The following is a 26,870-nucleotide window of genomic DNA, read 5'->3' on the forward strand; positions in this document are numbered from 1 at the left end:
CTCTTTAGCGGTAGGCAGGATGAATTTAAGACATTTTTGGGGGGGAATCTCCCTGGCCCTCTTGTTTACCTCCAGATGAAGTAGGGTAAGAGCCTCTGTCAACATTCATTTTAGGTCCTTTACCTCTTGTTTTAGATCCATAATTAAGTTGACCACTTCTATTTGAAAGATTCCACAACTAGCCTGTCTGCTGGATACTTCCAAATTAGGATCCATGCAACCTTCCTCTGGATTATGGTCAAAATCTCCCAATAAGGAAAAACGATTAGAACAAGGCATGTCATGCACTTCTGGTTTTAACAGGTTTGGAGCAGGATCCGTGCAACTAGTTGGATTGTCCCTTTTGGGTGTTCTAGGCCTGAAAAAGGATATAAGAGACGCTAGTTGTCCTTTTTGTAGCTCAACTCTCCTTCCCTTTTAACATAGACTCAACCTCTTCAATTAAGGTATCGATTTAATTAGTGGCACAGTTGGAAAATCTCTTCGCAGTTTATGGGATTTGCGGATTTTGGAAGATGTGGCTCCCACCACAGGACTCCCTTGTGCTTTTCGCTTCTCCATTCTTTAGTTAATGTCGTATAACCCAGTGGGTATAACCAAGAGCAAATAGAATGTCAAACCAAAAGTTCTCTACCTTAAAATCAAGAGGTGTGGCCCGGCTTGGCCTCTTCTGGTTACTGATGGGCACGGACGGGCCCGCCCCTGGCCCTCGGGCGTCCCACGCAGCGGGATCCCCAGCGCGCTTTGAGCGCTCTGCTGCTGGCTCTGCCCACACCTGGGGCCTGCTGGGACAGGGAGTCCCACCAACAATGGTGCTGCCGTTCAACCCGGGCAGCAGGATCCCCAGCACGCTATGAGCGCTCCACTGCTGGCTCCGCCCCCACCTGGGGGCTGCTGGGACAGAGAGTCCCTCCGACGATGGTACTGCCGCTCAACCCGTGCAGCGGGATTCCCAGCGCGCTATGAGCGCTCTGCCGCTGGCTCCGCCCCCACCTGGAGCCTGCTGGGACAGGGAAACCCTCCAACAATGGTGCTGCCGCTCAAACACAATCCATAATGATAATCATAACAACTTGACAGAAGAAAAATGTCTTCAAATTCAACAGAGAAGGCTGTGAGCAGCAGTGCATGGTCCCTTACCTGAAACACAAATAAACTTCTCTTCAAAGTTGACCTGTAGATCCCCTGTTTGGATCAAATGTGATGGGCCATCAACCTGAACATGACATTCTCTGCCTTCTTGGTAATGACTGCATAGGGCGGTCGTGTATTTTCTTTGCTGTGGCCAGTGATGGTCAGGGAGATTCCGCAACACACCGGCCACGAGGTGCTACTTCCGTTCCTTTTGCCTGTCGGGACCCTCCACTCCTTCCTCTTTCCAAAATAGAACAGGATAAACTTCCTGGTTTTCGCTAGCGGGAGACTTCCTCTTGTGGCGGTGCACACACACCTACCCAGAGCCTGCACTTGTTCTGCCTGGGCTCACTCAGGTCCGGGGCTGTTGCTGCTCTGATAACCCCAGGGCCATACCTCGCACTGAGATCCCCTCGACGGGGGCTGCTGGCTCTAGGGCTGGTGGTGGTGTGCAGGCTGCAGCAGGAGGAGTGGGTGGGTTCCTGGTTCTGCCCCTTCCCCTGCTCCCCTCTCCCTCACCAGTCCCTGCTGCAAGCTCAGATCCTAAACACACTCTCAATCCTGGGACTATGGATGGATTAAACACCCAAATCCACTTGTTATTACCCACCAACCTGCAATAGGTATTATTTATCACATCCAATAAACAATGTACCCCGTTGTATCGTTATTTATTAGGTGCAATAAATAGCACATACACTCGTAATCACAACATCAGACGAGTAATTCAAACAAAGCCCTGTTTTTGGCAGATAGTCGTCCAACCAGGTGATGACATTGTGACTGAGGCAGATGTCCAGAGAAGACTGGTTGCAAAATGTATTACTTCATTTAGAGGGGAAAATTCTTTTGAGCAGTGCTGCCAGTCAACTAATGCATTAGTTTTCATGTACAAATATAGGAACCTCCTGATTCAAATATACTAAGACAGTTCCTCCCGCAGTAATTTACTCATTGCCATTATTGCTTTACGGAGTGGACTTGTGTACTCAATCTCTTCTTGTGGCTGTTTTAGGGAAACAGAAGAGGACACCATTGGACACAATGGTAATGATGACATATGGGTGTGTTTCAGATGAATGCATGTTCACTATGTTCTGTACATCACTGAATCTATTAGCCAAGAAAGCCATGTAAAGTTTTCTGTTTAAGACACAGGTCTCCTTCCATGATGCATCTCCCTATTTTTCTGAAGAGGAGTGGACACTTTTAAAGGAATGGCAGAAGGAATTGTGCAGGAACCTGATGAAAGAAATTCACCAAGCCCTGATCTCATTGGGTATGCTATACTGTTGATCATTATCATGAGATTGCACTATCAGTGAAATGCTGCCTGTATGGTGGAATTGTGAGGATTAGTTTGCTTTGTTTGTAGATAATTGCAAAAATGTCTAGTATTTTTGTCCATGCTGAAGTGATAGGGATACGTTCAGCTGGAGTGCCTAAGCAGAAGGCAGAAAAAGAGATAGCGGTTGTCGAAAACATTTGAAGGTTTCCTAGCACAAATTCCTCCACATAAAATCATGAAGAATTTTGCAGGTGGAAAACAGTTGGAAATTGCAGTAGGTTGCTTTGATTCTGATCATAAAGACCACTACTGTGTTACACACCATTCTGACCCAAAACCCTCTGAATCAAGCAAAAGATTCCCCACTGTAGTGGTCTGTCCTGGGGCTCTTTATTCTCAAACAGTGTTGACTTTTGCTTTGGTACATTAAATGAGATAAGAAATAATCTGAAAAAGTATGTAAAAATAAGGGGCTGATATCCAGTTCTGTTAAAAAGAGTACTCTAAGAACACACATATATATAGTGTGTCACTTCTGTAAATTCAATGCGCCAGTTTGCCAAATCTTTTATTTCCACAAACTAAGGACTGCACAGAACGGGGATGATTGTACAGTAATATAATGTTCCTTAGAGATGGGACAGAGCAGCCACTTAATTTGCAAGTATTATGTTATCGGTTTGCAGTGTCAATGAAAGGCCAAACATGTGAGCTCTGTCGGCCAATATGTCTGATTGTAAACCAGAGACAGTAAGCTTGTGATTGGCGATGAGGTTTTCGATGTTTAGTGCGTGGCGTACTGCAGAGCGAGAGTTAATGAGCATGAGTTGGAAAGCGCGTCCTGTATGAGGAGGTGTGTGGTAGTTAGTGGGATGTTTATGGGGTTGGGTGTATATGTTGTGGGAAGGCTATCTGAGTGGTTGTTTGGTGGAGATTTGTGTGTGATTGGCAGTATGTGGCGCTGAGTGAGGCACCTGGTTATATTTTTCCTTGTCGATTTTAGTGGAACAGGACTCCTCGCCCAACAAGCAATATCTTTGTCTGTTTCCATCCTTTGCTCCGGATGCTTAGGTGATGGGGCGCCCTGACTGACATAAGGAGAAGGCAGGACTTGATGTCCCTTTCTGTGCCGATGGATGAGGGGAAATGAAGCCCTTTTGCCCTGGAAACCAGTTCCCCAAACAGATTTACTTTTTTTAAATATGGTTTTAGTAGGAAAACAGTGATGCCACTTCCTTTGCAAGTGGATGATGGGGAATGAAGACTTCTTGCTTGGCTTCTTTTATAGGGGGGTTTCAGAGGAAAACTGTGATGAAAAGATATCACATCATCTGCAAATGTGCAGATGGATGTTGAGGATTGAAGTCCTCTTGCACAGCTTATTTTATAAAGATGGTTCTGGCGTGAAGCAAGTGATGTTACTTTCTTTGTAGATGAATGAACACACCCTCTGCACTACTTGTGTAAGCTGGCCTGCAACCTTTGTGTGCTCACCAAAGGCCCTTGGAAGTCTTGCTGCCCACCCAGGATCTGCTTCCATGCCACGACCACTGTCTTTGGGAAAAGTGTAGGTTGGCTTGGGGTACGGGTGGAACTGATGAAGGCTCAGGGGTGCCCTGGGCAGCTGATGTTCCATTGGGTAGTCACCACTTCAGGAGGAAAAGTGGCAGGATTAGCAGTTGCTGAATGAGGTGTAATTTTGGGCTTATAACTCAGCACATCTGGCCCAGTGTGAGAAAGTAGCCTCTTTCTAGCCTTGTTACCCCCACTTTTGGCCTGTTTGAGAGTGTATGTCAGGGTGTTTTCACTGTCTCACTGGGATCCTGCTAGCCAGGGCCCAGTGCTCATAGTGAAAACCCTATGTTTTCAGTATGTTTGTTATGTGTCACTGGGACCCTGCTAGTCAGGGCCCCAGTGCTCATAAGTTTGTGGCCTATATGTATGTGTTCCCTGTGTGGTGCCTAACTGTCTCACTGAGGCTCTGCTAACCAGAACCTCAGTGGTTATGCTCTCTCATTTCTTTCAAATTGTCACTAACAGGCTAGTGACCAATTTCACCAACTTACATTGGCATACTGGAACACCCTTACAATTCCCTAGTATATGGTACTGAGGTACCCAGGGTATTGGGGTTCCATGAGATCCCTATGGGCTGCAGCATTTCTTTTGCCACCCATGGGGAGCTCTAACAATTCTTACACAGGCCGCCACTGCAGCCTGACTGAAATAACTTCCACGTTATTTCACAGCCATTTACCACTGCACTTAAATAACTTATAAGTCACCTATATGTCTAACCTTTACCTGGTAAAGGTTAGGTGCAAAGTTACTTAGTGTGTGGGCACCCTGGCACTAGCCAAGGTGCCCCCACATTGTTCAGGGCAAATTCCCCGGACTTTGTGAGTGCGGGGACACCATTACACGCATGCACTACACATAGGTCACTACCTATGTGTAGCTTCACAATGGTAACTCCTCATATGGCCATGTGACATGTCTATGATCATGGAATTGCCCCCTCTATGCCATCCTGGCATAGTTGGCACAATCCCATGATCCCACTGTTCTGTAGCACAGACCCTGGTACTGCCAAACTGCCTTTTCAAGGGTTTCACTGCAGCTGCTGCTGCTGCCAACCCCTCAGACAGGTTTCTGCCCTCCTGGGGTCCAGCCAGGCTTGGCCCAGGATGGCAGAACAAAGGACTTCCTCAGAGAGAGGGTGTTACACCCTCTCCCTTTGGAAAAAGGTGTTAAGGCAGGGGAGAAGTAGCCTCCCCCAGCCTCTGGAAATGCTTTCATGGGCACAGATGCTGCCCATTTCTGCATAAGCCAGTCTACACCGGTTCAGGGACCCCTCAGCCCTGCTCTGGCGCGAAACTGGACAAAGGAAAGGGGAGTGACCACTCCCTTCACCTGCACCTCCCCTGGGAGGTGCCCAGAGCTCCTCCAGTGTGCTCCAGACCTCTGCCATCTTGGAAACAGAGGTGCTGCTGGCACACTGGACTGCTCTGAGTGGCCAGGGCCAGCAGGTGACGTCAGAGACTCCTTCTGATAGGCTCCTTCAGGTGTTGCTAGCCTATCCTCTCTCCTAAGTAGCCAAACCCTCTTTTCTGGCTATTTAGGGTCTCTGCTTTGGGGAATTCCTTAGATAACGAATGCAAGAGCTCATCAGAGTTCCTCTGCATCTCTCTCTTCACCTTCTGCCAAGGAATCGACTGCTGACCGTGCTGGAAGCCTGCAAAACTGCAACAAAGTAGCAAAGACGAGTACTGCAACTCTGTAATGCTGATCCTGCCGCCTTCTCAACTGTTTTCCTGGTGGTGTATGCTGTGGGGGTAGTCTGCCTCCTCTCTGCACTAGAAGCTCCGAAGAAATCTCCCGTGGGTCGACGGAATCTTTCCCATGCTACCGCAGGCACCAAAGAACTGCATCACCGGTCCCCTGGGTCTCCTCTCAGCACGACGAGCGAGGTCCCTTGAATCCAGCAACTGTGTCCAAGTGACTCCCACAGTCCAGTGACTCTTCAGTCCAAGTTTGGTGGAGGTAAGTCCTTGCCTCCCCACGCCAGACTGCATTGCTGGGAACCGCGACTTTTGCAGCTACTCCGGCCTCTGTGCACTTCCGGCGGGAATCCTTTGTGCACAGCCAAGCCTGGGTCCACGGCACTCTAACCTGCATTGCACGACTTTCTAAGTGGCCCTCTGGCGACGTGGGACTCCTTTGTGCAACTTCGGGTGAGCACCGTTTCATTCCTCTTCGTAGTGCCTGTTCCGGCACTTCTGCGGGTGCTGCCTGCTTCTGAGAGGGCTCCTTGTCTTGCTCGACGCCCCCTCTGTCCCCAGACACAATTGACGACATCCTGGTCCCTCCTGGGCCACAGCAGCATCCAAAAACCCTAACCGCACGATTTGCAGCTAGCAAGGCTTGGTGGCGGTCTTTCTTCAGGAAAACACTTCTGCACGACTCTCCACGGCGTGGGGGATCCATCCTCCAAAGGGGAAGTCTCTAGCCCTTGTCGTTCCTGCAGAATCTTCAGCTTTTACTGTCCAGTAGCAGCTTCTTTGCACCCACAGCTGGCATTTCCTGGGCATCTGCCCATCTCCGACTTGCTTGTGACTTTTGGACTTGGTCCCCTTGTTCCACAGGTACCCTCGACTGGAAATCCATCGTTGTTGCATTGCTGGTTTGTGTCTTTCCTGCAGAATTCACCCTATCACGACTTCTATGTCCTTTGGGGAACTTTAGTGCACTTTGCACTCACTTTTCAGGGTCTTGGGGTGGGCTATTTTTCTAATCCTTACTATTTTCTAATAGTCCCAGCAACCCTCTACAAGGTCACATAGGTTTGGGGTCCCTTCGTGGTTCGCATTCCACTTTTGGAGTATATGGTTTGTGTTGCCCCTATCCCTATGTGTCCCCATTGCATCCTATTGTAACTATACATTGCTTGCACTGTTTTCTAAGACCATACTGCATATTTTTGGTGTTGTGTACATATATCTTGTGTATATTTGCTATCCTCATACTGAGGGTACACTCTGAGATACTTTGGGATATTGTCATAAAAATAAAGTACCTTTATTTTTAGTAAATCTGTGTATTGTGTTTTCTTATGATATTGTGCAAGTGACACTAGTGGAACTGTAGGAGCTTCACTCGTCTCCTAGTTCAGCCTAGGCTGCTTTGCTAAGCTACCATTATCTATCAGCATAAGCTGCTAGACACCCTATACACTAATAAGGGATACCTGGGCCTGGTGCAAGGTGTAAGTACCCCTTAGTACTCACTACAAGCCAGTCCAGCCTCCTACATTGGTTGTGCAGCGGTGGGATAAGTACTTTGCAACTACTTACCACTTTTGTCACTATACTTTTCATAAGAGAAAAATATACAAAACAAGTTCAGTGTATGTACACCTAACCAAAAAGTTTTGCATTTCCTCTTTTCACTCTTTTCCTAAGTGCTGAAAAGTACCTCTAAACTTTCTAAAAGTTCTTAAAAAGTTTTAAAAGTTTTTTTTTCTGTCTTTTCAAAAGTTCTGAAAAACTTTTTATCTCTTTTTCTGTCACTTAACTCTTTCTAAAAAAATGTCTGGCACAGGCCAAACTGTTGATCTGTCCAAACTTGCATATGATCACCTTAGCTGGAAAGGAGCAAGGAGTCTCTGCATAGAAAGAGGTTTGAGTGTAGGGAAGAATCCCCCCAGAGAACTGTTGGTTAACATGCTTATAGAACAGGATAAGGCCAAAGGTGCCCCTTCTGTTGAAAAAGTAGCTAATGGTTCCCAATCTGATCCAGGGACTCCCCTAGAAAAAGATTCAGGAAATAAACTTCCTAGCCTGCCCATTACTGGACAGCCTACCATAGTTGGTACTGGTGTAGAGTCACACCATACTGATAGTGTTGTCTCACATCATAGCAAGAGTATTCCTTCTCACCATAGTAGAAGTGATGTTTCTGTTAACCAAGCTGTTAGGATGCCTTCTGTAAGGGACGGGTCTCCTTCTGTTCATTCTCACCATACCTCTGTTTCAAGGCATGTCCCTCCCACCCACCCTGATGACAGATTGTTAGAAAGGGAGCTCAATAGATTGAGAGTGGAACAAACCAGACTGAAGCTCAAGAAGCAACAGCTGGATTTGGATAGACAGTGCTTAGAAGTGGAGAGAGAAAGACAGAAATTGGGTTTAGAAACCCATGGTGGCAGCAGCAGTATTCCCCATAGTCATCCTGTAAAAGAGCATGATTCCAGGAATCTGCACAAGATAGTTCCCCCTTATAAGGAGGGGGATGACATTAACAAGTGGTTTGCTGCACTTGAGAGGGCCTGTGTTGTACAGGATGTCCCTCAAAGGCAGTGGGCTGCTATCCTATGGCTATCATTTAGTGGAAAGGGTAGGGATAGGCTCCTTACTGTGAAAGAAAGTGATGCCAATAATTTTACAGTTCTTAAGAATGCACTCCTGGATGGTTATGGCTTTACTACTGAACAATACAGGATAAAGTTCAGAGAGACCAAAAAGGAGTCTTCACAAGACTGGGTTGATTTCATTGACCATTCAGTGAAGGCCTTGGAGGGGTGGTTACATGGCAGTAAAGTTACTGATTATGACAGCCTGTATAACTTGATCCTGAGAGAGCATATTCTTAATAATTGTGTGTCTGATTTGTTGCACCAGTACTTGGTGGACTCTGATCTGACCTCTCCCCAAGAATTGGGAAAGAAGGCAGACAAATGGGTCAGAACAAGGGTGAACAGAAAAGTTCATACAGGGGGTGACAAAGAGAACAATAAGAAGAAAGATGGTGAAAAATCTCAAGATAAGCATGGGGATAAGGGTAAAACCAAAGATCCCACTTCAAATCTTAAACACTCTTCAGGGGGTGGGGATAACACAAATTCTTCCTCTTCTTCTCAACCTACACAATTTAAAAAGCCTTGGTGCTTTGTGTGTAAAAATAGAGGCCATAGGCCAGGGGGTAAGTCCTGTCCAGGTAAACCCCCTGAGCCTACCACCACTAATACATCAAGCTCTAGTGCCCCTAGCAGTAGTGGTACTAGTGGTGGGACTGCTGGCAACAGTCAAGTTAAGGGTGTAGTTGGGTTCACTTTTGGGTCCATAGTAGAAACTGGGGTAGTCAGTCCCAAGACAGTTTCTGTCACACCTAGTGGCATTGGCCTTGCCACACTGGCTGCTTGTCCCCTTACAATGGATAAGTACAGGCAGACAGTTTCAATAAATGGTGTTAAGGCCTTGGCCTACAGGGACACAGGTGCCAGTATCACTTTGGTGACTGAAAACCTAGTGCACCCTGATCAACACATCATTGGACAACAGTATAAGATTATTGATGTCCATAACTCCACTAAGTTTCTTCCCTTAGCTATAATTCAGTTTAGTTGGGGTGGAGTTACTGGCCCTAAGCAGGTGGTGGTATCACCTAGCTTACCTGTAGACTGTCTCTTAGGTAATGACCTAGAGGCCTCAGGTTGGGCTGATGTAGAGTTTTATGCGCATGCAGCCATGCTGGGCATCCCTGAGGAATTGTTCCCTCTCATTTCTACTGAAATGAAAAAGCAAAGGAGAGAAGGCCTGAAAACTCGGGATCCCTCTCCATCAACAGGTAAAAAGGGTATCACAGTATCCCCTAACCACCCTACCATTCAGGATACCATTCCTGTGGTGGGAGAAACCTCTCCTGGGGTGGCACCTGTTCCAAGGGAATCATCAGCTGGCAATGCTGGACTCCCTGAGGTAGAAGTACCTCTCTGTGGGATAACTAACATTGGTGAGAAAAAGAGCACCATTTTAGTTAACATGGAGCATCCCTCCAACCCTCCCAGAGAAACTTTAGTGTAGAAACCCTGCACTACCTCACAACACTTAGGACAGCATCCCTGCCCTAGTGTGGAGCTCATAGGACAGCATTCCTGCCCTGCTCCAACTCAAGAGAAACAGCATCCCTGTTCTCTCTTCCAGCCATATGGACAAAGTTTTTGCCCAGCTATGGCTTTTCTGAGACAGCATCCCTGTCTGGCATTTCCATCACTACAAATAGGTTCAGTGGACAATTCCCACTGCTCTAAACTAAAACTTACTGATAGAAACTCTGAAAATACATCTTCACATTGTTGCTTAGCTAAAAAACTTCAAACAAGGTGGTTTACATCCCCACAGGGAAGTAACCATATAGTGGATGATAAAGGGAGTAACCAGTCTATTGCAGAGCTACTCTCTACTTATCACCACTTAGACAATAAAGTCTCAACTGGCCAAGGTTAGCCTTATTGTCCTTCGTTTGGGGGTAGGGTTGTGTGAGAAAGTAGCCTCTTTCTAGCCTTGTTACCCCCACTTTTGGCCCGTTTGTGAGTGTATGTCAGGGTGTTTTCACTGCCTCACTGGGATCCTGCCAGCCAGGGCCCAGTGCTCATGGTGAAAACCCTATGTTTTCAGTATGTTTGTTATGTGTCACTGGGACCCCACTAGCCAGGACCCCAGTGCTCATAAGTTTGTGGCCTATATGTATGTGTTCCCTGTGTGATGCCTAACTGTCTCACTGAGGCTCTGCTAACCAGAACCTCAGTGGTTATGCTCTCTCATTTCTTTCCAAATTGTCACTAACAGGCTAGTGACCAATTTCACCAATTCACATTGGCATACTGGAACACCCTTATAATTCCCTAGTATATGGTACTGAGGTACCCAGGGTATTGGGGTTCCAGGAGATCCCTATGGGCTGCAGCATTTCTTTTGCCACCCATGGGGAGCTCTGACAATTCTTTCACAGGCCTGCCACTGCAGCCTGAGTGAAATAACTTCCACGTTATTTCACAGCCATTTACCACTGCACTTAAGTAACTTATAAGTCACCTATATGTCTAACCTTTACCTGGTAAAGGTTAGGTGCAAAGTTACATAGTGTGTGGGCACCCTGGCACTAGCCAAGGTGCCCCCACATTGTTCAAGGCAAATTCCCCGGACTTTGTGAGTGCGGGGACACCATTACACACGTGCACTACACATAGGTCACTACCTATGTGTAGCTTCACAAGGGTAACTCCGAATATGGCCATGTAACATGTCTATGATCATGGAATTGGCCCCTCTATGCCATCCTGGCATAGGTGGCACAATCCCATGATCCCACTGGTCTGTAGCACAGACCCTGGTACTGCCAAACTGCCTTTTCAGGGGTTTCACTGCAGCTGCTGCTGCTGCCAACCCCTCAGACAGGTTTCTGCCCTCCTGGGGTCCAGCCAGGCTTGGCCCAGGATGGCAGAACAAAGGACTTCCTCAGAGAGAGGGTGTTACACCCTCTCCCTTTGGAAAAAGGTGTTAAGGCAGGGGAGGAGTAGCCTCCCCCAGCCTCTGGAAATGCTTTCATGGGCACAGATGCTGCCCATTTCTGCATAAGCCAGTCTACACCGGTTCAGGGACCCCTCAGCCCTGCTCTGGCGCGAAACTGGACAAAGGAAAGGGGAGTGACCACTCCCCTGACCTGCACCTCCCCTGGGAGGTGCCCAGAGCTCCTCCAGAGTGCTCCAGACCTCTGCCATCTTGGAAACAGAGGTGCTGCTGGCACACTGGACTGCTCTGAGTGGCCAGTGCCAGCAGGTGACGTCAGACTCCTTCTGATAGGCTCCTTCAGGTGTTGCTAGCCTATCCTCTCTCCTAAGTAGCCAAACCCTCTTTTCTGGCTATTTAGGGTCTCTGCTTTGGGGAATTCCTTAGATAACGAATGCAAGAGCTCATCAGAGTTCCTCTGCATCTCTCTCTTCACCTTCTGCCAAGGAATCGACTGCTGACCGCGCTGGAAGCCTGCAAAACTGCAACAAAGTAGCAAAGACGACTACTGCAACTCTGTAACGCTGATCCTGCCGCCTTCTCGACTGTTTTCCTGGTGGTGTATGCTGTGGGGGTAGTCTGCCTCCTCTCTGCACTAGAAGCTCCGAAGAAATCTCCTGTGGGTCGACGGAATCTTCCCCCTGCTACGGCAGGCACCAAAGAACTGCATCACCGGTCCCCTGGGTCTCCTCTCAGCACGACGAGCGAGGTCCTTTGAATCCAGCAACTGTGTCCAAGTGACTCCCACAGTCCAGTGACTCTTCAGTCCAAGTTTGGTGGAGGTAAGGTCTTGCCTCCCCACGCCAGACTGCATTGCTGGGAACCGCGACTTTTGCAGCTACTCCGGCCTCTGTGCACTTCCGGCGGAAATCCTTTGTGCACAGCCAAGCCTGGGTCCACGGCACTCTAACCTGCATTGCACGACTTTCTAAGTGGCCCTCCGGCGACGTGGGACTCCTTTGTGCAACTTCGGGTGAGCACCGTTTCACTCCTCTTCGTAGTGCCTGTTCCGGCACTTCTGCGGGTGCTGCCTGCTTCTAAGAGGGCTCCTTGTCTTGCTCGACGCCCCCTCTGTCCCCAGACACAATTGGCGACATCCTGGTCCCTCCTGGGCCACAGCAGCATCCAAAAACCCTAACCGCACGATTTGCAGCTAGCAAGGCTTGGTGGCGGTCTTTCTTCAGGAAAACACTTCTGCACGACTCTCCACGGCGTTGGGGATCCATCCTCCAAAGGGGAAGTCTCTAGCCCTTGTCGTTCCTGCAGAATCCTCAGCTTCTACTGTCCAGTAGCAGCTTCTTTGCACCCACAGCTGGCATTTCCTGGGCATCTGCCCATCTCCGACTTGCTTGTGACTTTTGGACTTGGTCCCCTTGTTCCACAGGTACCCTCGACTGGAAATCCATCGTTGTTGCATTGCTGGTTTGTGTCTTTCCTGCAGAATTCCCCTATCACGACTTCTATGTCCTTTGGGGAACTTTAGTGCACTTTGCACTCACTTTTCAGGGTCTTGGGGTGGGCTATTTTTCTAACCCTTACTATTTTCTAATAGTCCCAGCAACCCTCTACAAGGTCACATAGGTTTGGGGTCCCTTCGTGGTTCGCATTCCACTTTTGGAGTATATGGTTTGTGTTGCCCCTATCCCTATGTGTCCCCATTGCATCCTATTGTAACTATACATTGCTTGCACTGTTTTCTAAGACCATACTGCATATTTTTGGTGTTGTGTACATATATCTTGTGTATATTTGCTATCCTCATACTGAGGGTACACTCTGAGATACTTTGGGATATTGTCATAAAAATAAAGTACCTTTATTTTTAGTAAATCTGTGTATTGTGTTTTCTTATGATATTGTGCAAGTGACACTAGTGGTACTGTAGGAGCTTCACTCGTCTCCTAGTTCAGCCTAGGCTGCTTTGCTAAGCTACCATTATCTATCAGCATAAGATGCTAGACACCCTATACACTAATAAGGGATACCTGGGCCTGGTGCAAGGTGTAAGTACCCCTTAGTACTCACTACAAGCCAGTCCATCCTCCTACACCCAGACATAAACCTGCCTCACTGTCTAGCTGTAGAATTTACCTTGGATTATGGTATGCTGTCTTTGAACAGCAACACTGAGGCCCTTATTACGAGTCTGGCGGTTCTGGGACCGCCAGACTTGCAGTAACCGTCGGACCCCCGCCAAAGCAGCAATCTGGCCTCCACATTATGACAGTGGCAGAGCCGGAACCGCCAAGTTGCCAGCGGTCGACAGTCTGGCGGTGCCAGTGCTCTTAATCCACTGCTGCCCTGGAGATTACGAGTCCCCTCTCCGCCGGCTTTTGCAAAGGCTGGCAGAAACGGGGAGCCAGGTGCTCCCATGGACAGCCGCGTTGCGCTTTTCACACCCTGAATTACAGGCAGTGAAAAGCGCGACAGGTGTTTTCGCACCAACGCACTGCAACATTGCCCCCGCGCGAAACACTGTTTTTGCCCGCTGGCCCAGTGGGAAACCCGTAATAGGGCCATCGGGCGGAAAACTGGAGTGGCGGTTTTCTGGCTCAAAGACTTTGGCGTCAGAATGAGAGCCTGAATGTGAGGATGGTAGAATATTTGAAAGATGTTTAAAAGAACAAACACAGTGGAGGCAGATGACCCAGGCTTCTTTGAGAAAATAGGTTTTGCGTTCTATTGTGTTAGGTGACTACACTTCCTTAATACTGTGTACCTTAGATGGAGATGTTGTCAGAAATGTGTTATTCATGCCGTTGTGACTGTGTAACGTTGACATTCATTTGGGATTTGTGCTTGCTCGGATTCTTATCTGGAAAGAATATCTGGGCCTGAATTTCATCTAATGTTGGTGGGTGTGGAACAGTCTGAAGTCCCTAAATGATCAGTCCAAGAGGCAGTTTTTATTCTGTCATGTGTGTCCTGATTTGAAAAGTTTCACTTAGGGATGAGTCATTATATTTGTGTTATATTGGTGTTGGTTCGCGCATCATGTTATAATTTTAAATTTGGGGTATGATGATGTTTTTATCTTAGTCACTCCCATTAAGGTGTTCTGTACTTGAACTCATATATAGCTGAAATATGATGACACATCCATGTATGTGTTGGAATGTTGACACAGAAACCTATTATATCCTATTTACATTTTGCTAGTGTTAAGTAATCAGTGCTAAAACCCATGAATTATTTTGCTAAAAATTTAGATATGGTGTAACTTATTAAATAGCTGTAGGTGGCATCCAGCGCCGAACGAGCTGCCTGTACTACGAATGAGTGCGCGCTGCTTCCGAGCTTCAAAGAACAAGAAGTATATATAAGCTTCAAGGATACGGCTGCCTTGAGTCACTTAAAGAATGCGGCTGAAGGTGGCCATCTCTTGGGGAGGAACTGCATGATTTTGTTGTGTCGCTCATAGTGTGTTAAAGATATTTCAACGTAATTCAAAGTGTATTGATATTTTCATCATTTCAGCTGTAAAGTGGAGCCTGCCATTAATGCGGCGATTACCTTAAAGCTTGAACATGCTTAAGCTAGGAGAAGTATGACACCAAGTTAAATGATGGTGCTCTTAGCAGAATTCTGCACCACAAATACTACATATCCCTGTGTGCATTGCGATCAGTGTCCGGAAGTCATTTGAGTTGGTTCTCCCTTCACTGCTCCAAATTGCCTAGAAGAATTTTAAAGTGAGTGTAGATGAGTAAAAATAGCTGCCCCTAAAATCAGCCTCAGTTTGGAGGGTTTAGGAAAGCAAGGTGTCTTTAAATGCTTGAGTGAGAAGAATGAGTGAAGGGCAGGCCCTGGGGGGAGATTAGAGGGAGGCAAGGGTTCCTGCCAGTATGCATTTTGACTCATGTAAGCTGAACTGTCTGCCTACTTACTCTCAGTGTGACTGGTGGGTGTTTGTAAGTGGTATTTGTGAGGCAACAGAAAGGGAGCTATTTTAAGTTCAACCATGGCCTACCAGCCTCCAGTTCCACAAAGGCCCCTACATCCTCTTTCCAAACGGAGAGCTGCACACCATAGAGAAAGATGCTCAATGTGTCAGAGTGGATCATCTCGATGAAAGTGCCTCCTCCGGCGAAGCAGAAGCACTTTCCAAGGATTGAATTCTGGATGAGGCACCAAGTTAGGTCAGCTCAGCTGCATTTTCTTCTTTCTCAGAAACAAACTCCCAAAGCGAGTGGTTACTTCTAAGAAACCAAACAAACACATAATTCACAGATGCGCTTTGAGTTATGTCTTTGCATTTTATGGCTGAGTCAATTAGTGCTTTGCTCAACTCTAATGGGTGGGAAAAGAACAGGTTTGACCCTCTGACTTTAAGACGTGCCATATATCTGAGCCTGATTTGAGGTTTGCTGCAGTAGGCAGAGTTGTCATTTCCAGTCTTCAGGTCCGAAGTGAAGGATATGGGAATATCTTGTGTTTCTACTTCAGTGGTTGCTGTCATTGAAGTTTGTTTCTTTCTGTCACTGAACGGATGCCACTAGATAAAGAAGATTATTCTCAATATCATGTAAGCACCTGAAGTAGAATTATTCATACATGTTTCCTTTTATCACCAGGGCCTCTTATTGCCACCCCAGTGCTTTCGTTAAAAGCAAAAGAAAAGCAGAAGCTGTACCCCAAGAACAGCCAGGAGTCTAAGAGACACTCCCTCAAACCTTCCCCAAGTAAGTGATGTGCACTTTAGCTGCAGTGGGACAGAGATGGGTAGCCTTTGCACAGTCAGTACTGGCACATACAATAAATATACTTGGCATGCCTGCTCACTTGTAGCAGATACTCACTGCTTGCAGACTACAAACTGCAGCAATCACAGCAAACTCACACGGGGACACGTGGGTACTTGTGAACATCCAGAGCCCAAAAGCCAGAGTTACAGATCACAGCAGTGTGCATGCGCTCACACAAGCCCACACAAGGCTTCACAGCAAAAGACTTGGTACTGTTTACAGTCTGCAACAGTAAACCACACAGCAAACATATGGCAAATGTGCTCACCCACCCCAGAGAAGACTCTGCCTAAAGGCTACAGCAAACACATTCCCAGGTCAAGTGTTTTACTCACAACAGACAAGGCTCTGCTCAGCCACTGTTAGTAAGACAGGACTGCAGATTACAGGAGTGAGTGTATGCACAAACACACACTCCCAACCTCATACCTGTTATCACATGCAACAAAGAATACACTGCTTACAGACCAAAACAGTTGGAAAATACTCTCACTGTGCACTTGTGCAGGCGAGAAGCAGGTAAGGTCGACTACAGCAGTCATCATGCACTCATGTTTGACCAGACAGAAGGCCTGGATTATCACCACAGCATATGGTGCCCATGCACGAACTGAGCAGGAAGTGAGAGCAACAAGCATACAGACATTACTGCACAGAGACAGTCGTGTGTAACCTTGTGGAGCATTGGTCACAGGGTGATCTGCAGCAAGAGACAAAACATGAATCATGTAGTGAAACAAAGGGGTTCTGTGGCACTAAGTATCCACCTCAGACGATCAGTGCGTGATTTTACTCACTCGAGCTCTGAGTGACGTGCCTCCACACTAATGGATGAGGAACACTTTGGGAGCACATGGTAGTTAGTATACATTTTGCAGCCACAAGATATTGGGCATAGAGAGGAATATGTGATATGCCTTGTATCATATTAGATACCTTTAGCCACTACTGGGCTTTTTGTCCATTAATAGTTTGTATTATTGGATTTTTAAGCCTAAACAGCAAATCGAATAGTGATCAGATATACTGTCTAAAGTTGTCACAGAGTTACACATGATATGATGTAGCCTAGAAGTTGTTAGTGCCCAGGGCCCCTGCTAACCAGGTTCTCTGGCCCATATCTCTTTTCCAAAACGGTTGTGATGCATTGGCACAATTGGCAACACCTTTAGCTGCCACTATAAGTCCCTAATAAATGGTACTTAGGTACCCAGGGCATAGGGTACTAGGGGTAGACCTCTGAGGGCAGCAGCACAGATTGTGCCACCCTCAAGGGCCAGGCATCCAGATACACCCAGCACCGCCACTGCACACTGAGTGTCCTCGTGCAATCCTAAGAGGTAAACTCGACATGGCACACTGCCTTTGTGTCCTGTCCACTACACACTGCATGCAATATAGGTAAGTCACCCCTCTGGCAGGCCTTCAAGCCCAAGGCAGGGTGCACTATACTGTAGGTGCGGGCATAGCTGCAGGAGCAATATGCCCCCACTGTGCCCTTGCCAAACCTGGGACATAGTGAGTGAACAGAGCGGCCATTTTAAATACATGTGCTGGACACTGGTCAGTATGAGTTTCACAGCTACATGATGGCGACCTGGACCCTGGGTTGTTTGGTATCAAACAACTCAAAATGATCAATCCAAACAGGTACCAGTGTTGGATTTATTATACAATGTACCCAGGGGTCACCTTAGATGTGCACCCTGCAAAAGCTAACTACCCTGGCATGATCTCTGGCCGGTCACATCCATCCTGCCACCTCCAGGCACAAGTCTACATCCCTGGGATGAGGGCCTCTGCCCTCTGGGGTTCAGAACTAATCCCTTCCTGGGTGAGGTGCCAACTCCGCCTCCCTCAGGAATGTGCACCTTCCTGCCGGTGAGCTTCAAGGGGCTCACCGCCCTTGAACCCTGACTCCCAGGCCTGCCGCTAGCAGCAGATGGTCGCCCAGTTGCTAACCTCCACTTTTGGTGGGAGCAACGGTGGGAAAACTAAATAAAGGACAGGAGGAGTGGCCCCACCTTGCATGCACCCCCCCCAAGGTGTTACATGCGAGGTGACCTCACCATTTCATTTTCATCCATCTTGGATGGAAGGAAAATAGCTAATCAGGTGTAGGGAAGTGACCTCTGCCCACCAGAAGTGGTCACTTAGTGGGTGTAGCCACCCTAGGGTAGATTGCCAATTGGCCACTACTAGGTTCCCCCTAAAACACCCACCAAATACAGTATCTAGAGGGCATCCCCAGACCAAGAACTTAGATTCGATGGACAGAAGAAGACCAGCACCAAGAAGATCCAAGGCATGAGAACTGTGGACCTACTGCACCAAGAAAAGATGCCAAACCCTGCCTGCTGTATTCAGGACCCCACAATTGCTGCTGAGGTGCTGCTGGACAACTGGAAAAACTCTAAAGAACCCCAGAGAACCTCCAGGCTTCACGAATCACCAGTGAACTCCCCGCAGAGTGGAGATACCACTCTAAATCCACAAGAAAACAACAAGCCAGTGATATTTACTTCACTGATCGGACACTAACTCCAGAATCTAACGCCACAGCAAGCCCAAACTGCACACCAGAGACTGTGAGGACAAAGTGTGCCAAGTTTGGTGACACTTCAGCCTCCAGCAGCTGAATCTTACCAATACCTGGGGTATTGGTCACCTAGCTTCAGATATCCCGAACAACAGCCCACACGGGACTGCAAAAGGACTAGGAGGAAGCCCCAGTCAAAGGACTTCAAAAGCAACCTGGGCCTCCCTTCAGAGTGTCCCCGTTGTCCTGCAATTGACCCTCGAACCAACCTACCTCCTGTTTCTGAGGGCATCCTTGGATACAGATCCTGGGTCACCAACTCGCTGTGACACCCAGATGTGTTTATTTAATCCTCTCAAGTCAACACACATACAAATCTCTTTACCCCCATCCATTGGTGCTAGAACTATGGGGGCCAACCTCTCTGAGCACTCAATTTCTTCAGTTACTCCTCTTTCTTTTAATTTCTTTAATTCTTGTTCGAGTGGTGCTATTATCATTGAGGAACTTTCCTTACTTCAGACACACATGGTATTGCACCATTCTTGAGAACAATTCTATGTTCAAAATTCTTTAGTAACCCTAAATCATCTACAAATACTTTAAGAAACCTAGAAACTATCTAATCTGAGAATCCGTCATTTGCCATTATTAACACTTTCTGTTTGGAATTTGGATTTGATATTATCCCCATGTCCCTTTGATGTCTCCAACCTAAAAGGTTATCACCCCTTTTCGCTACAAACACTTTCACAGTTGTTTCACGCTCACCAAATTGAATTCCCATCTCCCAATAACCCAAAACATCTATTTTCTTGCCTCCGTACCCAACAGGATCTATATATGGTGGTAGTAATTCAATTTCTCCATTCCCAAATATTGAGTTCCAATTCTAGTCACCAATCATCATGCATGGTGATACCAAATCAGCAAGTACCCACCACAATTTAACATTCCGGCATTTCTGTTTGATCTGTGTCCACCCATCCATCATCCTTTATACTGAAAAAATGTTTTTCTTCTCCTTCAATACGACTCACCGCCTTTTGTTTATCCCATCTACACACCCTGGCGTAGTGCCCTTTCTTACCACATTTCTTGCAGACTGCTAACCTTGCTAAACATCCAGGGCTATTAGAAAGATGTCCTTCGCTCCCACATCTAGAACCTCTCACACCTCCACTTTTTGTTGATATTAGAGTATCATTTTGAGAAAATTTCTTCTCAAACGTTTTATGTCCATTCTTGCTCTTCATTCTCTCGTGTTTGTCTACTTCCTTCTCTGCATTTCTACCAACTCCTCTTACTTTTCACTGACTGGTGCACAAGCATGTTGCCTTTTTCATCACACATTTCACGCACCCACATATTAGTATTCTCCATACCTTCAACTATAGCTATTATCTCTTTCAAAGTGGGATTTGTTGCTCCTGACAATCTGGTCTCTGACAAGAGAATTAGTCAGTTGTTAAAATTTGCATGTACGTTTTCAAGGCTGCAGCATACATGCCAATTTTCTACTGTTTCTCCTGCACTCTCATCCCTGCACTCTCATGAAAAATGCGTGCCTTTCCAGTACCACATTAATCTGTGCACCAAAATGGTTCTCCAACATCATTACAGACATGTCAAAGACATTGGGGGTCATTATGGGTCACCCTGGCAGTCGGTCTGTCGCGGTTGTGGCGGTCTGACCGCCACATTATGACTGTGGCGAAGCTGCCACGGTCCAACCGCCAACACGACCAGGCTGCCTGCAGCCTGGCGGTTGTAATCTGCCAGGCCAACGCTGCCCTGGGGATTACGAGTCCCCATCCGCCAACCTGTCCATGGAGGTTGGCTGGCTGGCGGAATGGGGGACTCCGGTAGGGGCATTACTGGTGGCCCCGGCACTTCCATTAGGAGCCGGCGGCAATATTAAGGCCCTGTTCCCCGCCGCCATGCAGGGAACTCAGATTAGGGCCGGTGGGGTTCAGGCCGCCTGCGTGGCCTGGTGGTGGGATGAATTTGGCGGGCAGCAAACCACAACAACATGCTAACTACTCCCAGGAAAGGGGACAATATGGTCTTGCACTGGAGAGTGATGTTACCACACTCCTGGAGGAAGCCACATGGGTGTTGGCTCAAAAGGTAAGCTTCAATACTGAAGCCGCCTTCGAAGAACAAATGCTTGGGAGAGGGGCAGCCCCATTGTTTATGCAGACTAGCTGGCACCCAATAAAGAGAGGGGGAACCTATTGGTAAACTGCCCCCTTAGTAGCCACACCTCTGGGTTGGGCTAGGGAGCTCTGGATGCAGAGAGAGGTGTTCTCCCATGTTGAGAGTGGGCAGGATTGTGCACCTTGGGATAGCCAGATGCCACTTCCCAAAAAGTGGTCATCAGGAGGGAGGGAACCTGGTAGCCCATTGACTACTATCCTCATCCTAGCCTTAGGGCATTTTCTTAGCATAAATAGGTCACCTCTGGCAGCCAGATCTCAGATCTCCTCTGACTGAAAGGACCAAAGAAGGACTGCCCTGTTGCACTGTGGAACTGGCAAAGAGAGACTGCACCAGCGTGAACTGCATCTGCTGAACCTTGTGGTTAGCAAAGGAGATGGACTGTGTCTACTGTGCCCTACTCATGGAGAAGTAATCTCCAGAGCTGAAACATCTTAGAAGACTTCCTACACATTGAACTTGGTAGCATTTATTTAGAGATGGAAACTGATAATGACCAGTTTGCACCCATGGAGTGGAAAAGAAAGTACATCCTAAAGAGGTGCCTGTTTAAGATATTTCATTTTTCTTCTGTGCATCTCTTGTTCCCTCTTTTAGTTCCTTCCTTTTACATGTCTACACATTGGTACACTCGCACTCAAGAACCGTACACCAACAATCACTGGAATTTCTCTTTTCCATTCTGACGAGGAAGGATGCAGTCTGCTGAACACTGCCAATCCTCATGCTCAATAACTTCAGATACTTGAACAATGACTAATGCCTCCTGTGCTTTAGGTTTCAGATACAAAGTCTCACTGTCAAAGACTAATAGTCTCTGCCAACACTGTACCCTAGTGTTCAGTGCACATACTGACACTTTCATAATGTGCACATCGTTGACTTGCAAAAGGTAATACTGCTTAGTAAAACAGCCCCCATTTTAATGATTATTTCAGTCAGTCAAATGTTCTACATTCCTAAAAAGCCCAAAACAACTTGCGGAATACTTACTTGTCCTCAGCTCTGCTGGCTGCACTTCATTCACAGCTGTTTGACCCCCGACCTTCGCCCCCAAGCTTTGCTGCAATGGTTGCACACACATAGAGAGGATGCAGCCCATCTGTTTGCCACGCGGCCTTACATGCATCATAAGGCTTCAGCTTAGTCTCCGTTAGAACTTGGGTTTCTGGTTTGCAGAGGTATGCACCCTGTCCAAGCTGGAACCGCAGTCCTAGTCAGGGTAAGTCAGCTACACCCCATAAAGTAACCCGTGCTTACCGTCTGGTAGTTTAGCACAGAGCAGGCAGACTTAACGTAAGAGGCAATGTGTAAAGTATTGTGCAACACTTCAAACAGTAACACAGGGAAAATATCACAAAAGTCTCCACACCAAGTTGGTAAAATCGAATATATTGTTATGAACAAAACACAACCAAGATGACAAAAATCCAATAAATAGCAGTCAAGATATGAATTTATAAAGAATAACGATGAAAGCACAAACCAGAGCTATTAGCGCTAGACCAGGTCAAGTCTGAAAAGTCAAGGCGACGCAATGGAGTGCTGGTCAAATACAAGGACCAACCATGTCTTGCTGCAAAAGTACCTTTGGCTAAATGATGTCTCAACGTCAAAGACCCAAGCGAGGAGCAGAGGAGGTGATGTGTAGGCGCTGATTCCTTTGGCTGTAGGTCAATGAGTCGTCGTCAAGCCATGCAGCTGGTGATGCAAAGGCCCAGAGCGGGGATGTGGCGACATCAAGTGAAATGCATCAGTTCCGAACGGCGCAACAGCAGCAGTGCATGAATTTATCTGGTTCAGCACAGGGTAACCCACTTCCAATGGCCCAGGACTGGATTGGCACCACTTGGCAGAGGGGGACTCACAGATGGCATAGTCCAGGTGCTGTTGTTGAGTTGCTGGAAGTCTTAGATGTCCCTGAAACTACAGAACAGAGGCAAGAAAACAAGCCCTTGGAGTCACTCTGGGGTCAAGTGGTGTAGGTCCAGTTCTTCACACCCGGGCAGAGAGAGCAGCACGCAGGTCAGCACAGCAGAAAAGCAGTTCTTCTAGAGCAGGAGTCCAGGAGTGTGGCAGTCCTTCTTCGTGGCAGAGTATCATCATGTCCAGAAGTGTACTGGTTTGATAGGGGCAGATGTCCAGTTCTTATATCCAGTGGTACCTTTGAAGTTGGGGTGAGGTCTTTGAAGTGCACAGAGCTCCTCCCTTCCTGCCATGGCTCCAGACTCACTGCAGGGGTGTGCAGCCCTTTGTGTTGAAGCAGGACACTGTCTATTCAGGTGTAAGTGTCAGCTCCTCCAACCCACCCTGCCCAGGACTGGCGATCAGGATGTTGATTGTCTATCAGTGTAGGAAGCTGGCCTGGTGTGTGGTGGGTACTTAAGGCACTTACACCTTATATCAGGTCCAAGTATCCCCTATTAGTGAAATGTAGGCAGTGTCTAGAAGCCAGGCTGTCTAGAGGTAGCTGTGGATGAGCATTCAAGGCTTATCTAGGAGACATGCAAAGCTCATACAATACCACTGTAGTCACACAGCGTAGGAAAGTACCATCTTGCCTGGCATGTTACCCCCATTTTTACTTGTGTGTATGTTTGTTTTTGCCTATGTCACTGGGATCCTGCTAGCCAGGACCCCAGTGCTCATAAAGTGTGCCCTGTATGTGTTCCCTGTGTGGTGCCTAACTGTATCACTGAGGCTCTGCTAACCAGCCACTGCAGGCTAGTGACTAATTTTACCAATTCTTATTGGCACACTGGAACACCCTTATAAATCCCTAGTATATGGTACCTAGGTACCCGGGGTATTGGGGTTCCAGGCGATCCCTATGGGCCGCAGCATTTCTTTTGCCACCCATAGGGAGCTCAGACAATTCTTACACAGGACTGCCAGTGCAGCCTGAGTGAAATAACGTCCACGTTATTTCACAGCCATTTTACACTGCACTTAAGTAACTTACCTATATGTCTAACTCTCACTTAGTAAAGGTTAGGTGCAAAGTTACTTAGTGTGAGGACACCCTGGTGCTAGCCAGGGTGCCCCCACATTGTTCAGGGCAATTTCCCCGGACTTTGTGAGCGCGGGGACACCATTACACACGTGTGCACTACATATAGGTCAATACCTATATGTAGCGTCACCATGGTAACTCCGAACATGGCCATGTAACATGTCTAGAATCATGGAATTGTCCCCCCAATACCATTCTGGTATTGGGGGGACAATTCCATGCATCCCCGGGGCTCCAGCATAGAGCCCGAGTACTGCCAAACTAACTCTCTGGGGTTTCCTCTGCAGCTACCGCTGCTGCCCACCTTCAGACAGGTTTCTGCCCCCCTGGGGCCTGAGCAGCCCAGTCCCAGGAAGGCAGAACAAAGGATTTCCTCTGAGAGGAGGGCACAAATGGTGCTCACCTTGCATAAGCCAGTCTACACCGGTTCAGGAATCCCCCCAGCCCTGCTCTGGCGCAAAACTGGACAAAGGAAAGGGGAGTGAACACTCCCCTGACCAGCACCTCCCAAGGGGAGGTGCCCAGAGCTCCTCCAGTGTGTCCCAGACCTCTGCCATCTTGAATGCAGAGGTGTGAGGGCATAATGGAGACCTCTGAGTGGTCAGCGCCAGCAGGTGACGTCAGAGACCCCTCTTGATACGTGCTTACCTTTCTCTGTAGCCAATCCTCCTCTGAGGGCTATTTAGGGTCTCTCCTGTGGGCATCTCACCAGATAACGAATGCAAGAGCTCACCAGATTTCCTCTGCACTTTCCTCTTCGATTTCTGCCAAGGATCGACTGCTGACTGCTCCAGGACGCCTGCAAAACCGCAACAAAGTAGCAAGAAGACTACCGGCAACATTGTAGTGCCTCATCCTGCCGGCTTTCGCAACTGTTTTGTGGTGGTGCATGCTCTGAGGGCCTGCACTGGAAGCCAAGAAGAAATCTCCTGTGGGTCGATGGAATCTTCCCCCTGCCAACGCAGGCACTTCTGCATCATCGGTCCTCTGGGTCCCCTCTCATCTTGACGAGCGTGGTCCCTGGGACACAGGAGCTGGATCCAAGTGTCCCCAACAGTCCATTGGCCCTTCTGTCCAAATTTGGTGGAGGTAAGTCCTTGCCTCCCCACGCCAGACAGTAATCCTGTGTACTGCGTGAGCTGCAGCTGCTAGGGCTTCTGTGCACTTTTGCAAGACTTCCTTTGTGCACAGCACAGACAAGGTCCCCAGCACCCCGTCCTGCATTGCCCAACTCGCTGAGTTGACCTCAGACTTCGTGGGACTCCCTTTTGTTGTGCTGAGTCGACCGTCATGCTTAGATCTGAACACCTGTTCAGGTGCTTCGGCGGGTGCTGCTCGCTTCTGCGTGTTGCTGAGCACCCTCTCTGTCTCCTCCTCCAAGGGGCGACCTCCTGGTCCTTCCTGGGCCCTGGCAGCACCCAAAATCCTCAACCGCGACTCTTGCAGCTAGCAAGGCTTGTTTGTGGTCTTTCTGTGTGGAAACAACTCTGCATCATCCAGCACGCCGTGGGACATCTTCTGACCAAAGGAGAAGTTCCTGACACCTTCCATTGTTGCAGAATCTTCAGCTTCTTCCACCCTGAGGCAGCCCTTTTGCACCTTCATTCGGGGTTTGTTTAGTGGGCTCCTGGCCCCCCGGACACTTGCGTGACTCTTGGACTTGGTCCACTTCCTTTGCAGGTCCTCAGGTCCAGGAATCCGTCTTTAGTGCTTTGCAGTCAGTTGTTGTCTTTGCAGAGTCCCCTATCTCGACTTTACTGTCTTTCTGGGTGTAGGAGGCTGGACTGGCTTGTAGTGAGTACCAAGGGGTACTTACACCTTGCACCAGGCCCAGGTATCCCTTATTAGTGCATAGGGGTGTCTAGCAGCTTAGGCTGATAGAAAATGGTAGCTTAGCAGAGCAGCTTAGGCTGAACTAGGAGACGAGTGAAGCTCCTACAGTACCACTAGTGTCACTTGCACAATATCATAAGAAAACACAATACACAGATATACTAAAAATAAAGGTACTTTATTTTTTATGACAATATGCCAAAAGTATCTCATTGAGTACCCTCAGTATGAGGATAGCAAATATACACAAGATATATGTACACAATACCAAAATATGCAGTAATAGCAATAGAAAACAGTGCAAACAATGTATAGTCACAATAGAATGCAATGGGGGCACATAGGGATAGGGGCAACACAAACCATATACTCTAGAAGTGGAATGCGAACCACAAATGGACCCCAAACCTATGTGACCTTGTAGAGGGTCGCTGGGACTGTAAGAAAACAGAGAGGGTTAGAAAAATAGCCCACCCCAAGACCCTGAAAAGTGAGTGCAAAGTGCACTGTAGTTCCCCAAAGAGCACAGAAGTCATGATAGGGGAATTCTGCAGAAAAGACCAACACCAGCAATGCAACAACGATGGATTTCCAGACAAGAGTACCTGTGGAACAAGGGGACCAAGTCCAAAAGTCACGATCAAGTCGAGAGTGGGCAGATGCCCAGGAAATGCCAGCTGTGGGTGCAAAGAAGCTGCCACCGGATGGTAGAAGCTGAGGATTCTGCAAGAAGGACAAGGGCTAGAAACTTCCCCTTTGGAGGATGGATGTCCCACGTCGTGAAGAGTCGTGCAGAAGTGTTTTCCCGCAGAAAGACCGCAAACAAGCCTTGCTAGCTGCAAAGCTCGTGGTTAGGGTTTTTGGATGCTGCTGTGGCCCAGGAGGGACCAGGATGTCACCAATTGGGTGAGGGGACAGAGGGGGCGTCCAGCAAGACAAGCAGGCAGCACCTGCAGAAGTGCCGGAACAGGCACTACGAAGTGGAGTGAAACGGTGCTCACCCGAAGTTGCACAAGAGAGTCCCACGCCGCCGGAGGACAACTCAGGAGGTCGTGCAATGCAGGTTAGAGTGCCGTGGACCCAGGCCTGGCTGTGCACAAAGGAAATCCTGGAAAAGTGCACAGGAGCCGGAGTATCTGCAAAACACGCCGTTCCCAGCAATGCAGTCTGGCGTGGGGAGGCAAGGACTTACCTCCACCAAACTTGGACTGAAGAGTCACTGGACTGTGGGAGTCACTTGGACAGAGTTGCT

General features: G+C 47.9%; 1 protein-coding gene across 10 annotated transcripts in view; it reads left to right on the forward strand.

Moving 5' to 3' along the window:
- The window catches only part of LOC138248977 (zinc finger protein 773-like), a 302,908-nt gene that overhangs the window by 90,227 nt on the left and 185,811 nt on the right, over window positions 1-26,870 (forward strand). For 6 of the 10 annotated variants that reach the window (XM_069203038.1, XM_069203039.1, XM_069203029.1 and 3 more), the window contains exons 2-3: window positions 2,287-2,413; window positions 15,843-15,950. In XM_069203038.1, the coding sequence (XP_069059139.1) occupies window positions 2,287-2,413; window positions 15,843-15,950 (235 nt within the window). The remainder of the gene's footprint in view (window positions 1-2,286; window positions 2,414-15,842; window positions 15,951-26,870) is intronic. The other 4 variants (XM_069203030.1, XM_069203033.1, XM_069203037.1 and 1 more) reach the window with 2 other exon arrangements.

Source organism: Pleurodeles waltl, chromosome 8 (assembly GCF_031143425.1).
Source record: "Pleurodeles waltl isolate 20211129_DDA chromosome 8, aPleWal1.hap1.20221129, whole genome shotgun sequence".
Classification (NCBI taxonomy): Eukaryota; Metazoa; Chordata; class Amphibia; order Caudata; family Salamandridae; genus Pleurodeles; species Pleurodeles waltl.